We start from the raw sequence: 17,650 nt of genomic DNA on the forward strand, positions 1-17,650 counted from the left end.
GAGGGAGGAAGGGAGGGAGAGGGAGAGACAGAGAGAGAAAGAGAAACATCAATGTGAGAGAGACACATAGCAACCTGACCTGGGTATGTGCCCTGACTGGGTATGGAACCTGTGACCCTTTGATGCATGGGACAATGCTCCAACCAACCAAGCCACACTGGCCGGGTTGTCTAATTATTTTATTGATGAGAGAGAGAGGGGGGGGGGGGGGGGGGGGAGAAAAAAAAAAAACGACTTGTTGCCCCCCCTATTTATGTATTCCGGGGGTGCTTCTTGTAGCCCCCCCCGGGGGGGGAAAAACCCCCCCCCCGGGGGGGAAGAAAGGGGGGACCTTTTTGGTTCGGGGGGGCGGCCCTTTGAAAAAAACAAACTTAATTTTGGGGCGGGGGCGCGTAAAGGAAATTTTTTATATTTGCAACCATAGTAAAACAAAGACTTATATCTTTGATATTTATTTTATATATTTAAATACCATTTAACAAAGAAAAATCAACCAAAAAAATGAGTTCGCCATCACTGGTGTAGGAGAATGCTCTGACCAACTGAGCTACCCTGCCAGGGTTAGGTTTGTCAAATTTGTTGATCTTTTCAAAGAACTTTTGGTTTCATCACATTTTTTTCTATTGTTTTTCTGTTTTTTATTTCATTTATTTCTGTTCTAATCTTGATTTTTTTTTCTTCTGCTTGCTTTGGGTATTATTTGTTCTTTTCTGGTTTCTTAAAGTGAAAAGGTAGGTTGTATATTTGAGATCTTTCTTCTTTTCTAATACAGTGGGGCCTTGACTTACTAGTTTAATTCGTTCCGAGACCGAGCTCATTAAGGAGCTCGTTAACTCAAATTACTCTGTCAACTCAATGCAAAAAATCCGGTGAGAGACAGCTGGTATCTCAAAAAACTCGTTAGTCGGGACACTCGTAAGTCAAGGCCCCACTGTATAGGCATTTACCCTGTAGATTTTCCTCTAAGCATTACTTTAGGTGTATCATTTAACTTTTAGTTTATTGTATTTTTTCAGTGGTTTCCTCTATTTCTATTCCATTAAGAATTATTTTAATGGATATTGAATTTTATCAATGTCTTTAGCATCAGTGAAGGTGATTATATGAGTTTTATTGTTTTGATTTATTAATAATGGCAAGTTATATTAATAGTTTTTTAATACTGGACTCTCCTTACATTTTGTTTTGTGTGTCTATTTATAATCCTTGCATTTTTGACAGAAATTTTAGTTGGTTGTGCTGTATTCTTTTGATGTTCTGATGGTGTTTATCTGGTAACATTCTTTTTTTAAAGCTTTTTAAAAATTGAGATATAATGACATACAACATATTACTTTCAGGTGTACAATATAATGATTGATATTTGTATATATTGCAAAATCATTGCCACAATAAGTCTGGTTAACATTTGTCACCACAGTTACAAATATCTTTTCTTATTATGAGACCTTTTAAAATCTCTTAGCAACTTTTAAATATGCAATACTGTATTATCTATAGTCATCATACTTTGTAGCCCATCCCTATGACTTATTTATTTTGTAACTGGAAGTTTCTACCTTTTGACCTATTTGGCCCATTTCCCACTCCTATCTGTGGCAACCAATCTGTTCTCTGTATCTATGAATTTGGACTTGTTTTTGTTTGCTTGTTTGTTTGTTTGGTTTAGATTATACATATAAGTGAGATCATATGGTATTTGTCTTTCTTTGTCTAATATATTTCACTTAACATAATACTCTCAAGGTCCATCCATGTTGCCGCAAATAGAAAGATTTCGTTCTTTTTTTATAGCTGAATAATATTCTAGTGTGTGTGTGTGTGTGTGTGTGTGTGTGTGTGTGTGTCACATTTTCTTTATTCTTTTATCCATTGATAGACACTTAGGTTGCTTCTGTGTCTTGGCTATTGTAAATAATACTACAGTGAACATGGGGGTATATCTTTTCTTTTTATTATTAAATTTATTGGGGTGACATTGGTTAATAAAAAGGGGGTCTATGTCTTTTCAAGTAGTGTTTCATTTTCTTCTGATAAATGGCCAGCAATGGAATTGCTAGATCATACGGTAGTTCTATTATTATTTGAGGAACCTCCATACTGTTTTCCAGCCAATTTACGTTCCCACCAATGGTGCACAATGGTTCCCTTTTCTCCATATCCTCACCAACACTTGTTATTTCTTAACTTTTTAACAATAGCCGTTCTAAAAGGTATAACGTGAGATTTCATTGTGTTTTATTTTACATATATATTTTTATTGATTTCAAAGAGGAAGGGAGAGAGAGATAGAAACACTAATGATGAGAGAGAATCATTGACCGGCTGCCTCCTGCACACCTCCTACTGGGGATAGAGCCCGCAACCTGGGCACGTGCCCTTGACCGGAATCGAACCCGGGACCCTTCAGTCCGAAGGCCAACGCTCTATCCACTGAGCTAAACCAGCTAGGCTCATTGTGCTTTTGATTTGTATTTCCCTGATGGTTAGTGATATGGAGCATCTTTTCGTGTATCTGTCAGTGCTCTGTGTGTCTTTGGAAAAATGTCTATTTAGATCCTGTGCCCATTTTTTAATTGATTGCTAGTTTTTTTGCTGTTGAGTTTTAGAAGTTTATTTGTTGTTTTTTTAAAAAATATGCTTTTATTGATTTCAGAGAGTAAGGGAGAGGGAAAGAGAGGTAGGTACATCAATGATGAGAGAGAATTGTTGATTGGTTGCCTCCTGCACGCCCCCTACTGGGGATCAAGCCTGCAACCTGGGCATGTGCCCTGACTGGGAATTGAATGATGACCTGGTTCATGGGACTACACGCAACCAACCGAGCCACACCGGCTGGGCTCAGTGCCTTTGCTTTTGATGTCAAACCCAAAAAGTCGTCACTTAGACCAAGGTCAAGGAGCTTACTGCCTGTTTTCTTCTAGGAAGAATTTCAAGTTTTACATTCAGTTTTTTAATGCATTTGAGTTAGTTTTATGTGTGTGAGATAGTAATTCAGTTTCACTCTTTGGCATGTGTTTTTCCAGTTTTCCCAACAGCGCTTATGGAAGAGACTGTCCTTTCCCTGTTGAATACTCTTAGCTCCTTTGAATTAATTTATCATATGTATGAGTTTATATCAGGGCTCTCTACTTCATTCTATTGACCTGTGTGTCTGTTTTTGTGCCAGTATCATACTGTTTTGATTACTGTAGCTTTGTAATATAGTTTGAAATCAGGGGGCATGATGCCTCCAGTTTTGTTGTTCTTTCTCAAGATTGCTTTGGAGATTTGGGGTCTTTGTGGTTCCATACAAATTTTAGGATTGCTTGTTCTACTTCTGTGAAAATGCCATTGGAATTTTAACAGGTATTGTATTGAATCTCTAGATTGTTTTGGGTAATATGGAGATATTAATAATACAGGGCGGGACAAAAGTAGGTTTACAGTTGTATGTACATGAAACAATTTTTCTTCATATGTGAAACACAGTTTATTCTTGTATTATTTATTAATTATTGTATTATTTTCCATACGAACAACTGTAAGCCTACTTTTGCCCCACTCTATATTAATTTTTGCAGCCCATTAATACAGGATATCTTTCCAAGCATTTTTAAATTTCATAGAAATAAGTGGTATTTTCTGAGGTTTACTTTTATTATACTTGGGGCAGATTTTATTATCTATGTTACGTGGTCTTTATGAAAATAGTTTGGAACTATGTTTTCTTCTTCAGTGATTTGAAACAATTTAATAGCATTGGAGCCCTGGTTTAATATAAGAATTCTCTGGAAACCATCTGGCCTCGTGCTTGCTTGTATGTTTTCTCTCTGACTCTCTCAGGAGTAGCCAAGTTCTCTTACTGGTCTTTTCTGGCCCAGGAACTCTAGGAATATTTCTCACAAGCATCTTTTTCCTGCTTGCCTTAATTGAAATTGTACTGCAGTGCAAACATGTTGGGGACACATAGTTCACCTTCTTTGTAGGAATGTTATGAAACCAGAGGCTTTAATTAACTTTGTCATAATTAATTAGAATGCTTATTAAATAATAACAAAAGTTTCATGTTGGATATTGTTGAGTCTTTTTGAGTTATAATCTACCTTTTTACAAATGTATTCAATGTTATAGAAGCTCATTTTTACTTAATGGAAATGTAATTAATCTCTGTTTCTTTATTGTATAGAAATTTACAGCAACAATGTCAACACCAGATAAGAAAGCCTCACAAAAGATTGGTTTTCGATTACGCAACCTACTCAAGCTTCCCAAAGCACATAAATGGTGCATATATGAGTGGTTCTACTCAAATATAGATAAGTATGTATCATGAGTTATATGATGAATATTACTTGAAGCAAAAATTTAAGTTTTTCAAACGTTATAAGCTATAACCTTTTCTGTAGGTCCATTTTGATCCTATCTTTTCCTAAATTCTTTTTTCTATTCTTTATTCTGGTTTGATCTGTTGCCATTTCTCATAGTTTTCTTCCCCTTTTTTGAGGAAGAAGTTATTATACATTTTAGTGTAAAATAAAATGAAAGTATAATTTTTATATTATAATTTATAACGACTGTGACACAAAGAACCAGTATTTGCAACGAATGGGACTTGTTTTATAAGTGTTCAGATTTTAAGTGTTAGTATAATAGTAGAGAAATCGTGGATTCAATAAGATTTCTAGACGGATAGTCTTTCTTATTTGGTAGCACTTAGGAACTTTAGTTACACATAAGCGTTTAAATAAAACATTAAGAATCTATGCAATAACAGTGTTTACTGAGGAAGAATGTTGGTTTCTCAGCCATCACATTCTATTCCCTGCTGGTTATGGGTGGTGCTTTGCTGGCTACTTATCTTTACTTCCCTTCCACGTCAGTTGCCTACTCTCATCTGGTAAATCTCGTGAATGTTCATATTTAAGCCCAAGACCTTTCTAAAAAATATATATATTTTTATTGATTTTTAGAGAGAGAGGAAGGAAGAGGGTGAGAGAAAAAGAAACATTGATGTGAGGAGAACCATCAGTTGGCTGCCTCCTGCATGCCACATACTGGGGATCAGGCCCACAACCCAGGCATGTGCCTAGACTGGGAATCGAACCAGTAACCTTATGGTGCACAGGACAACACCCAACCAACTGAACCACCCTGGCCAGAGCCCAAGACCTTTGTGTATCATTGCTGGTTCTTGATTGCCCAAACCCATGAATAGAATTATTGTTGTCCACAGGTTTTCCATAGGTGTATAAGCAGGCTCTGAGGGTGTCGGAGTGTGGTCTGAGTTCTTGAATTCCATTCTAACTTTCTGGAGTGCTCCAGTCTTCTAAAATGGATTTATTCTCAAAGAGGACTCCTTGATGAAGGTGTTCCTTTTGGGACAAACACTTTGCAGCTAACATTGCTTATCCTCGCGGGTGCCATGCCAGAGCCAGGATAGCCCCGAGGGTATACTCCTGAGGACATTGAACATCAGTGTCTGCTGGGCCTCTCGAGCACAGGCTAACTGTTACACATGACTTGTTCCACAAAAGCCAAGAATTTAATGCAGTTTTAGCCCTTTGTGTATCTGATGTGTATATATTTTGTGTAAAACTGAAAGTTTGCATTTTGTGATTAGTTTGATGTTGAAAATTGAAATGCATATTTAAGTTTTTGTCTCTTTAAGTAACACATTGTCTATTAACCATTAAAATACCATTTCTATTTTGTAGACCGCTCTTTGAAGGTGATAATGATTTCTGTGTATGTCTAAAGGAATCTTTTCCTAATTTGAAAACAAGAAAGTTAACAAGAGTAGAATGGGGAAAAATCAGGCGGCTAATGGGAAAACCACGGAGGTAAGAAGGTTTTGTTTCAAGTAAAATCAGTATGTTGGGAGTGTCATTACTACGTTGATTTAGGTTCACAACTGAATTGAGAGGAAGGTGTAGGGGTTTCCCATATACCCCCTTGCCTCCACACAGGCATAGCCTTCACAGTGATCAACATCCTCCAACACGGGAACATGTATGACAATTGGTGAACCTACATCAACACATTATAACAGTGATGGCGAACCTGTGACACACGCAAACTCATTTTTTTGGTTGATTTTTCTTTGTTAAATAGCATTTAAATATATAAAATAAATATCAAAGATATAAGTCTTTGTTTTACTATGGTTGCAAATATCAACAAATTTCTATATGTGACACGGCACCAGAGTTAAGTTAGGGTTTTTCAAAATGCTGACACGCCGAGCTCAGAAGGTTCGCCGTCACTGCATTATAACCATCCAAAGTCTGTCGTTAACATTAGGGTGCATTCTTGGTGGTGTACTTTCGGTGGGTTTTGAGGACTATATGAGGACATATACCCGCCATTATCATCAGACAGAGTAGAGTCCCTGCCCTAAAAATCCTCAGCTGCACCTGTGCGTCCCTCCTCTCCACCCAACTCCTGGCAGCCACTGACCTTCCTATCATCTCCCTAGTTTTGCATTCTCAGAATGTCATGCATTGGAATCATAGAGTATGTAGCCTTTCCAGACTGGCTTCTTTCACTTAGTAACTCATGGTTTGATAGCACCTTCTTTTTAGCCGTGAATAGTATTTCATTATCTATATGTACACCATTCACTATGAAGGACACCTCGTTGCTTCCAGTCTTTGATGATTAGGAAGAAAGCTGCTATAACCACCCATGTGCAGATTTTAGTGTGGACCTAAGTTTTCAGTTCATTTGTGTAAATACCGGGGCTGTGGTTGCTGGATCATATGGTAAGAGTATGTTTAGTTTTATAAGAAACCAATGAATTGTTTTCCAAAGTGGCTGCACCATTTTGCTTTCCCGCCAGTAGTGAATAAGAGTCTTATTGCTTCATGGCCTGGCTAGCATTTGTGCGTGGACTTTGGCATTCTAATAGAATAGTGGCATCTCGTTTCATTTGCATTTCCCTAATGACATATTGTTACAGAAGAACGGAGAAAAACTAAGCAACATTTAGAGAAAGGGAGTTACATTTTATTATTATTATGCACGGGCCCAGAGAAAAATGTCTTTCAAATTCTGAGCCCCCAACATGGAGGAAACTTTCCTTATTTATACTTTTTCCAGTTCTTTGTCTCCCAAATTTGGCAGGCCTTCTGAGAAAGGAGGCCTGTGTGCTGGGAAGGGGCCATGAGACCATATCTCAAGGCCTGGCCTGGTGCCAGCTCTGTCTGGGGCATAGTTTACGGCCTCTCTGGAATGGGAGTGAGTGTTATTTTCCTTATTTAAGCAACAAGCATTTACAGAAGCCAAAATTGCAGGGTTAAAATTTCAAACAGCAGGTTTTGTATAAGATGGATGCTTCAATATGATGTGGATCATCTTTTCATATGTTTATTTGTCATCTATATTTCTTCTTTGGTGATATTTGGTCTCTTAAAAGTTTAAACATACACTGGCCATGTGACCCATCCATTTCACTCCTACGTATTCACATAGGAGAAATGAAAGTATATGTTTACACAAAAACCTATACACAAATGTTCGTGTCAGCTTTGTTGTAAAAGCCCCAAACAGGAAACAACCCAAACGTGCACCAATAGGAGAATAGATAAACAAATGGTGATGCGTCCATAGAATAGAATACTGTTTTCCAGTAAAAAGGAATGAACCACTGATACATGACAACATGGATGACTCTTAGAATAACTATGCTAAATGAAAGAAGTCTGACAAAAGAGTACCTACTAGATGATTCCATTTATATAAAATTTTAGAAGATAGAAATGATAATGATGGAAAGCAACTCAGTGATTGCTTAGGAAATGTGAGTATAGAAGTAGGAGGAGAGGAGAAAACCAAGATGGCGGCATAGGTTAACGCTGGAGTTTGCTGCCTCGAACAACCACTTCAAAAATACAACTAAAAGACGGAACGGACATCATCCAGAACCACAGGAAGGCTGGCTGAGTGGAAGTTCTACAACTAGGAGGAAAGAGAATAGCATACCGAGACTCAGAGGAGGCGCAGTGCTGAAGTGAAATACTAAGGTGCGGAGTGGGCTGGCGGCTGAGGGCGCGGTTGTTGTTTTCAATCGGGAGGGAGTCTCAGACTCTGAGCTCCAGATCCGGGCGAGTCTCTAGGGACCCAGACTCAAACGGGAGAAGTGAGACTGTCTGGCTTCGGTCGGAACTCGAAGGCAGCTTTCTCTCCGAGGTTTGCAGCGGTTGCTGGGACTCTGAGAGGCAGAGCCCCTGGGGACGGAACTGAGAGCAGCCATAACTGCTCGCTCTGCCCACCCTGTAGATCCCCTGGGACCCGCCCCGCCCAAGCCCTGCACAGAGGCATTTGCCGGATAGCCTCAGGCAAAGGCTAGATTAGCACCTCCTTAGAGGACAGTAGTTCTCCCACTGCAGACACAGCTGATTCTCACAGCCAGTTAGCCTGGAGGTCAAATCACCCCCAGTATTGCCGACAACAATCAAGGCTTAACTAGAACAAGACTGTGCACAAAGACCACAAGGGGGTGCACCAAGAAAGCATAAAAAATGCGGAGACAAAGAAACATGACAGAAATGGAGGGTATAGAGCTCAAAACCGCACTTTTTTTTGTTTGTTTGTTTGTTTGTTTTTTTATTCATCAAAAGATTTTTTTTTTTTAAAACCGCACTTTTAAGGTCTTTCAATAATTTTCTAGAAACTGCCGATAAACTTAATGAGATCTACAAGAAATCTAATGAGACCCTCGATGTTGTGATAAAGAACCAACTAGAAATTAAGCATACACTGACTGAAATAAAGAATATTATACAGACACCCAACAGCAGACCAGAGAAGCGCAAGAATCAAGTCAAAGATTTGAAATGTGAAGAAGCAAAAAACACCCAACCAGAAAAGCAAAATGAAAAAAGAATCCGAAAATACGAAGATAGTGTAAGGAGCCTCTGGGACAGCTTCAAGCGTACCAACATCAGAATTATAGGGGTGCCAGAAGATGAGAGAGAGCAAGATATTGAAAACCTATTTGAAGAAATAATGACAGAAAACTTCCCCCACCTGGTGAAAGAAATAGACTTACAGGTCCAGGAAGTGCAGAGAACCCCAAACAAAAGGAATCCAAAGAGGACCACACCAAGACACATCATAATTAAAATGCCAAGAGTAAAAGACAAAGAGAGAATCTTAAAAGCAGCAAGAGAAAGAAACTCAGTTACCTACAAGGGAATACCCATACGACTGTCAGCTGATTTCTCAACAGAAACTTTGCAGGCCAGAAGGGAATGGCAAGAAATATTCAAAGTGATGAACAGCAAGAACCTACAACCAAGATTACTTTATCCAGCAAAGCTGTCATTCAGAATTGAAGGTCAGATAAAGAGCTTCACAGATAAGGAAAAGCTAAAGGAGTTCATCACCACCAAACCAGTATTATATGAAATGCTGAAAGGTATCCTTTAAGAAGAGGAAGAAGAAGAAAAAGGTAAAGATACAAATTATGAACAACAAACATGCATCTATTAACAAGTGAATCTAAGAATCAAGTGAATAAATAATCTGATGTACAGAATGAACTGGTGATTATAATAGAATCAGGGACAGAGAAAGGGAATGGACTGACTATTCTTGGGGGGAAAGGGGTGTGGGAGATTCGGGAAGAGACTGGACAAAAATCGTGCACCTATGGATGAGGACGGTGGGGAGTGAGGGCGGAGGGTAGGGCGGGAACTGGGAGGAGGGGAGTTATGGGGGGAAAAAAGAGGAACAAATGTAATAATCTGAACAATAAAGATTTAATTAAAAAAAAAAGAAGTAGGAGGAGTGCAAAATAAGAATAATAAAGTGGCACAAGGAAACTTAATGGTAACCGATGTCTTCATACTTTATTAATCTCGACTGTGATGATATATATGTTGTGGCATGAAATCTATGTTTAAATACCTTTGTTTCTTCATAGAATTTGAAAATATAAGTAAGACAATCCCTAAAGATAAGAGTAAATTTAGTATTCATACTTCAAGGCAGGAAGAATGATTAAGCGTTTACACAGGCACGTCTAATATTTAATTTCTGTGTTAGCAGGCTCACTGGGTGACAGGGAAAATGTCATGCTCTTCTTAATAGAATATTAAAATGGACCTTTTTCCTTAAGAGAAGACCTGGGATCCAGCCACAGTTTTGTCAAAGGATGTGAACAAATCCTTCTGCTTTGTAGGAAGGAACAATCTAGACTTGCTTATGTATCTTTGAGTCTTGCAAGGTCTGTTTTTAATAAGATGTTTGAAAAGAAATTATTCCTTCTATGAACCCATTTTAAATACAGTACTCAAGAACGAGATGGATGGCCTGATTTAAAGTTTTTGTATAGGGTAGTTATTTTATATTATTTTTATAATTTATTCTAGATGTTCTTCTGCATTTTTTGAGGAAGAAAGATCAGCATTAAAACAGAAACGACAGAAAATCCGGCTCTTGCAACAAAGGAAAGTTGCAGATCTTTCACAATTCAAAGATCTCCCAGATGAGATTCCTTTGCCCTTGGTCATTGGAACCAAAGTTACAGGTTAGTAAAGACAAGCTTACTGATATTTTGATTTTTAATTTTTCTCCAAAATAAACTCCATTAGAGAAATGACTTTTAAATTTAGAAAGCTTAAATATAATTCTACAGCAGTATACTATAGAGATAACTGTTTCTTCATCTGTGAATTGTTTTTCCTTTTTTAAAGCAGACTTTTCTGTGTAGTTCATAAACACCATTGTTCTTAGGATCCTTGGGTCTAGATATAGTCCATTTCTAATGATTTAATAAAACTAAATTATTCACTAGTTTGCCCAGAATTTTGTAAGGGTATAAATTTTGTCCATTTGTAGGTGTGATTCTGTATATTCTTCATTTATAACAGGGAGGGAAAGTACCGCCAAAACCAAGTTTAAATTAATCTTCAAGAATTTGGTAAACTAAAATCACAACTTATGTAGTACAAGAAATAGCAAGGTGATAAGTGAGTGGGTGGTTTAATTACAGAAATGTTTGAACTAATCAGGGACTGTTTCTGGAGGGAAGGGAGCCTTAGCTTTTACTTTTTTTTTTTTTTTTTTAATATATTTTATTAATTTTTTACAGAGAGGAAGGGAGAGAGATAGTTAGAAACATTGATGAGAGAGAAACATCTATCAGCTGCCTCCTGCACACCTCCTATTGGGGATGTGCCCGCAACCAAGGTACATGCCCTTGAACGGAATCGAACCTGAGACCTTTCAGTCTGCAGGCCAACGCTCCATCCACTGAGCCAAACCGGTTACGGCAGCTTTTACTTTTTTCCGGACTCTCTTAGGTACTCCCCACCCGTCCCTGTAGTTTTCCAGTTAGCCCAGGACTACGGAGAGCTTACCTCAGCCCTTTTATGGCTCTCCAGTGTCCAGGATCTCTGTTAAATGTCGGGCTATTCTGCCACTCATGTCAGCCAGGACTATCCCATGGGCTTACACAGCTGTGGGTTTTTCTTCTTTGCTGATGTAGTTCATCCCTTTTCACTGGCAGAGTCACAGGTGTTACCTCTTGGTCCACATCGAATCTGCTCCCTATGGCAACAGCACGGCTGGTTTCCATGAGCAGCCATCGCACTAGTAAAGCCATTTTCACCAACCAGTGGTGGGGGTGGGGGATGTGCATAGCCTCATACAAACGGCCACTGACTTCCTGACTTTACCTGAAGCTGTGACAGTTTTCAACACTGAACCTTTCTTAGTTGTTTTTGCATTTGACCCATTTCCACTTCACTGAAATGGTTGTGTGTACAGGTTTATACTTGTTTTGTGGAGAAGAGTCACCAGCCTCTTCATGCTGTCATACTGGGAGTCCTTCTCTGTATTTATGCTGCTTATTCAACTTTATTTATTACTTATATCTTCTACACACCTGTGCCTTTTCCCTTCATTGATCTGTCAAAGACTGCAACTAGTTTAGGCTCCTACAATTGTGTTTTTTTTAATCAATTGATTCTTTTAAACAGTCTTATATTGAATATTTATGTTCTGTTAAAATGATGCTGTGTATTGTACTTTTTTGTCCATACACAATGTGTCACTTTGCCTAGTTTTTAAAAAAAATATATATTTTTATTGATTTCAGAGAGGAAGGGAGAGGGAGAGAGAGAGAGAGAGAGACATCAGTGATGAGAGAGAATCATTGATCGACTGCCTCCTGCACGCCCCACACTGGAGATCGAGCCCACAACCTGGGCATGTGCCCCGATCGGGAATTGAACTGTGACCTCCTGGTTCATAGGTCGATGCTCAACCACTGAGCCACGCGGGCCGGGCTCACTTTGCCTTACAGGCCATTCTTATATTTTTCACTCAAAAGAATATGAGTGAAAAATGGTTGTTTGCTTGGATTTTCCTGATGTTATTTCAGATTGGATTTAGATAATAGTGACACCAAAATTCACCTGTGTGAGGGGTCCCCAAGACTGCCCTCGAGTTGGTGATTCACTAGAAAGAGTCAGAGTGCTCACCACTCAGGGCCTTGGCTTATTACAGAGAAGGATAAAAGCAAAGTTAGCAAAGGGGAAGGTGCACCGGGCAAAAGTCTAGAGGAAACGAGCGCCAGCTTCCCAGAATCCCTTCCTGGTGTCACACATGACTTGCTTAGTCCCTCCAACAGCAGGTGTAACTGCACCTGAGGTATTGGCTACCAAAGTAACTCGTCAGATGCAGTACCCAGGTTTTTATTGGGGGGCTGGTCATGTAGGTACTCTCTTATAGCATATACTGCAATTCCAGACTCCCAAAGGAAAGCGAGTACTCAGCATACATCACACCGTGTTTACAAACATCCTAGGCACAGGAAACCACCTTGATCAGTATGGGAACACTCTTGAAATTCAAGTTCTCGGATGCCGATCTTGCAGTCAGGCCTTTCCAAGGAAGGATAGCAGTCTTAGGCCTAGAATATTCATTCTTCACAGCATCCCTGTCTTTTTTCTTTTTCTTTTTTTTCAAGTCGAACTCTACCTGTTGTTTCACTCATTAGTGCAATAACCAAAGTTCTTTTGTTGACTTTTCTTTTTTTTAGTTCAGAGTTTAAAGCCGTGATTTTAAAGTATTTTGTTTTTAGGTTGGTAGACACGAGATTTCATTCATATATCAAAATAGGGATCATCATTTATAGTTTTCTTTTTTTTTTTTAAATATATTTTATTGATTTTTTACAGAGAGGAAGGGAGAGGGATAGAGAGTTAGAAACATCGATGAGAGAGAAACATCGATCAGCTGCCTCCTGCACACCCCCTACTGGGAATGTGCCCGCAACCCAGGTACATGTCCTTGACCGGAATCGAACCTGGGACCCTTCAGTCTGCAGGCCGACGCTCTATCCACTGAGCCAAACCGGTTAGGGCTCATTTATAGTTTTCTATCAAAAATTTTTTTGTTTCTCTAAACTGAAAATAAAATGCGTAAATTTTTTTGGACACTATAACAGACAACAATACTATTCTTTCTATGTTTCAAATTACATGCTTGGAGCAGTTTTGCATTTGACAGTTCTTTATATCTTCCAAACATAATGCCTTTTTTGGTTCTTTTCTCAGCACGATTACGTGGTGTTCATGATGGTCTGTTCACTGGGCAAATAGATGCTGTGGATACTTGTAACGCTACTTACAGAGTAACTTTCGATAGGACAGGGCTGGGAACCCATACTATCCCTGACTACGAAGTTCTTGTGAGTATTTCATAATATATTTGTATGTTATGCATATTAACTATGTTACGTAGAATTTTCTTAGAGATTGTCCTGTATGATATCACCAAGATTTCAGGTCACTGAGGAAAAGATCCTTAGGGTTCCAAGCCCTGCCTCTGGGACCCCTGGGACAGAACTATACATAAGCATTTCACATTGTTGAGAATCTGCCATTTCTCTATTAGACCTTAACCACATAGCACTTTAGTGAAACAGAACTCGTCACTTCTGACTCGAATAAGCTCTATAAACACTTTCGTTTCAGCTGTTTTGTTAAAGTATAGTCCTCTTAAATGATTTTTAAAGTCTGAGGTAACATCTTTCACTTTAAAGTTTGTTCTCCTGTTTATCCCCAGCATTCTATAGGGCAGGTGTTAGTCACTCCCACTTCTTGCATGATGACACTGAGACATTAGTCATTACAAATACTGTAAGTAATTTAGTCCAGGCTCTAGAGCTGGTTTCCTGATGGGCTGAGAGAGGAATTCAGGTCTTTCGAGTTTCTGATACAGTCCACTAAACTACTGGGCTGTTATTTCATGATTGTACTTGATCTAGCAATGTCATGAAAATTATACACCTTTCTAATAAGTTAAAATAATTTTAAGAACTAATCTCTGCAATCTAACAAAGCTTTTAAAAAGTGAATAATGAACTTTAAAAAAAATTTTATTGATTGATTTGAGAGAGAAACAGTTTGTTGTTCCATTTATTTATGCATTCATTGGTGGTTTCTTATATGTGCCCTGACTAGAGATTGAACCTGCAACCTTGGTGTACTGGGACAACACTCTAATCAAGTGAGCTCTACCTGGCCAGGGCTCAATAATGAACTTTCTTTTTTTTTAATCCTCACCCAAGGATGTGCTTTTATTGATTTTTAGGGAGGGTCTGGGGGAAACATTAATCACCTGCCTCCCCTGTGCACCCCAACCAGGAATCAAACCTGCAACCTAGATATGTGCCCTGATCAGGAATTGAACCTTTTGGTATGTGGGATGATGCTCAACCAACTGAGCCACACCGGCCAGGACAGTAATGACTTTTTTATAGTAAAACTAGTGCCCCAGTGCACAAATTTGTGCACATTGAAAGGAAATTAATTAGAAGGTGGCTGGCAGGACGGTACTGGGCCAGATGGGCCGGACACGCCCTGGAGCCAACCTCCCAAGGTCCCTCCCAGGCCGGCCGCACCTGGGGCAGTGCTGTGGCTCAAAGGGCGTCTTTGGAATGAGCGGGGTTCCTCCGGCAGGTGGGGTTCCTTGGCCTGGCCTGTGGGGATTGGGCCGAAACGTGCTCTCTGACATCCCCCAAGGGGTCCCGGATTGCGACAGGGCAGTTCTCAGGTAACGGACCCTGGAATTGGGCTCCCTCCTCTCTGGTTCCGGGTGCGTCACTCAAGAACCGCCGCTGCTCAGTAACTGCAGCTTGTCAGCTCCTGCGTTGAGCGTCTGCTCCCTGGTGGTCAGTGTGCATCATACCTAGCCACCGGTCGGACAGTCGCTTAGCCTTTTAATATATATAGATTGTTTGCCTCTAAGCATCTTGGAAATTAAATTGTTAGCCTTTAGCCTCCCTTTTTAAAAATTTCTTTAATTTGACTTTTAAGGTTTATGAGCCTACAATTAAAAATCAAAATTTATGCCCTAGCTGGTTTCGCTCTGTGGTTAGAGCAGTGATTCTCAACCTGTGGGTCGCCAACCTATGGGTCGCGACCCCTTTGGGGGTCGAACGACCCTTTCACAGGGGTCGCCTAAGACCATCAGAAAACACATATATAATTACATATTGTTTTTGTGATTAATCACTATGCTTTAATTATGTTCAATTTGTAACAATGAAAATACATCCTGCATATCAGATATTTACATTACGATTCATAACAGTAGCAAAATTACAGTTATGAAGTAGCAACGGAAATAATGTTATGGTTGGGGGTCCCCACAACATGAGGAACTGTATTAAAGGGTCGCGGTATTAGGAAGGTTGAGAACCACTGGGTTAGAGTATCAGCCTGTGGACTGAAGGGTTGCGGGTTCGATTCCAGTCAAGGGCATGTACCTTGGTTGCAGGCTCAATCCCTGGCCCTTAGGCATGTATAGGATGTAACCTATCGATGTGTCTCTCTCACATCAATGTTTTTCTCTCTTCCTCTCCCCCCCTCCCTTACACTTCTTTAAGAATCAATGGATAAAATACTCTCAGGTGAGGGTGAACAACAAAAACAAAATAAAAAAATCAAAATTTCTTTATCTCCTTAGTGTAAAAATAAAAAGAATCTTCCTTTTCTGATATGTACTTTTTAAAAACTATGACTATTTACTGTGAGGGTTTCCTTATCCAACAGAATTTTTAGAGAGGACAAATAAGAGAGAAAGAAAATTTGGACTAGCTATAGAGCAAAGAACACCAAACATAAGTTTTTTCATTGAAGGATGAAATCTTTCAACCTTCCTTTCCAATATAGGAAAATGGTTTCTGTTTCATCAATGTAATTTCCTTTTTGAGAACACCTAACTATTTTTCTCTGGCCAGAGAGTTCACTTTAATTACAGTAGGTAGCATTTAGATGGTCTTTAACACACAGGCAGCATCATTGATCCTCTGTTTTGGTCTTTTGGTCTTTTTCTTTTAAAAAAAAAAATATATTTTATTGATTTTTTACAGAGAGGAAGGGAGAGAGATAGAGAGCCAGAAACATAGATGAGAGAAACATCGATCAGCTGCCTCCTGCACATCTCCCACTGGGGATATGCCCGCAACCAAGGTACATGCCCTTGACCGGAATCGAACCTGGGACCCTTCAGTCCGCAGGCCGACGCTCTATCCACTGAGCCAAACCGGTTTCGGCTTTTGGTCTTTTTCTTAATTCTTCTTGTTTTGTGGGTTCACTTTCTTGGTAGTCAAGTAGTATTTTCATACTCTGACTTAAGTTCTAGCCCTTTGATCTTTGTAGGATAATATATTCTCTGGAAAACCGTATGAGCTAGTGTATATCAAGCAGAAATGTCATGTGTATGAGACTAAAATGATTGGCAAACTTCTACAAGTCTAGGACTTTTCTCGTTTCCCGTAGAGTAATGAGCCTCATGAGACAATGCCCATTGCTGCCTTTGGACAAAAACAGCGGCCTTCTCGGTTTTTTATGACTCCACCACGGTTGCATTACCCTCCTCTTCTCCCAGCACCCACTACGGTAACGTTTTTAAAATGTCATCAGTAATTTAAATGGTTATTATCAATGTGAATTATGTTTTTATGAAATATACATCTATTACAGCAGCCTCAGGAGGGGCCCATATTATTTTGAGTTGTCAGATTTTAAATAAAATAGTAACCAGTTGCTTCAACTGGAAATATTTTTGTAGACTTTTTAATACAATATTAAATATAAGAGAATTGAGTCTTTATCTAAATACTAGTGGCCTGGTGCACGAATTCGTGCACATTGAAAGGAAATTAATTAGAAGAAATATTTTAATGTCGCTGTTTGCCCTTTCTCTATAATAGAAGTGTCAACCAAATTCACAGTGGACAATGACAGATGGAAAAACGCATGCGATTGGCGTCAGCGAGAGCTTTATATGTATCACGCATGTGTGTCAACTTAGCCTTTTATAGATATAGAATAAAGTTGCTTAATTTGACCTGCTTTCTGATTTAGCTAAACTTTTTCCAGCCCAGTGAAGCACCCCAACTTCTTTTTCAGGTAATTGTTAGCAACACAGCAGTAAATATCAACACGAAGCAGATTATTATTGTAGATCACACAGGGAGAACTAAGGGTAAAATATTTAACTGCAGCAGTGTTTGACTATATTCTGCACAGTGAGAAAACCTAGTCATTTTCAAGTCGGGTCAAGTTTCTAAGCTTTCTAAATCTCCGTTTTCTGGCTAATGAAAAGAAAATAGGATTCCACCAAGTCTCCTATCTACCTGCTCCAGGAC

At 39.2% G+C, this 17,650-nt stretch overlaps 1 protein-coding gene across 1 annotated transcript in view; it reads left to right on the forward strand.

The window, feature by feature from the left end:
- The window catches only part of LOC102419910 (protein lin-9 homolog), a gene marked incomplete at both ends in the record, with an annotated part of 27,418 nt that extends 10,497 nt beyond the window's left edge, over positions 1-16,921 (forward strand). Inside the window, 5 exon segments of the mRNA XM_014450345.1 lie at positions 4,169-4,302; positions 5,697-5,822; positions 10,356-10,513; positions 13,548-13,681; positions 16,779-16,921. Of these exon segments, the coding sequence (XP_014305831.1) occupies positions 4,169-4,302; positions 5,697-5,822; positions 10,356-10,513; positions 13,548-13,681; positions 16,779-16,921 (695 nt within the window).
- Between the last annotated feature and the right edge of the window lie 729 nt (positions 16,922-17,650).

This window comes from Myotis lucifugus, unplaced genomic scaffold, assembly GCF_000147115.1.
Source record: "Myotis lucifugus unplaced genomic scaffold, Myoluc2.0 scaffold_2061, whole genome shotgun sequence".
Lineage (NCBI taxonomy): Eukaryota > Metazoa > Chordata > Mammalia > Chiroptera > Vespertilionidae > Myotis > Myotis lucifugus.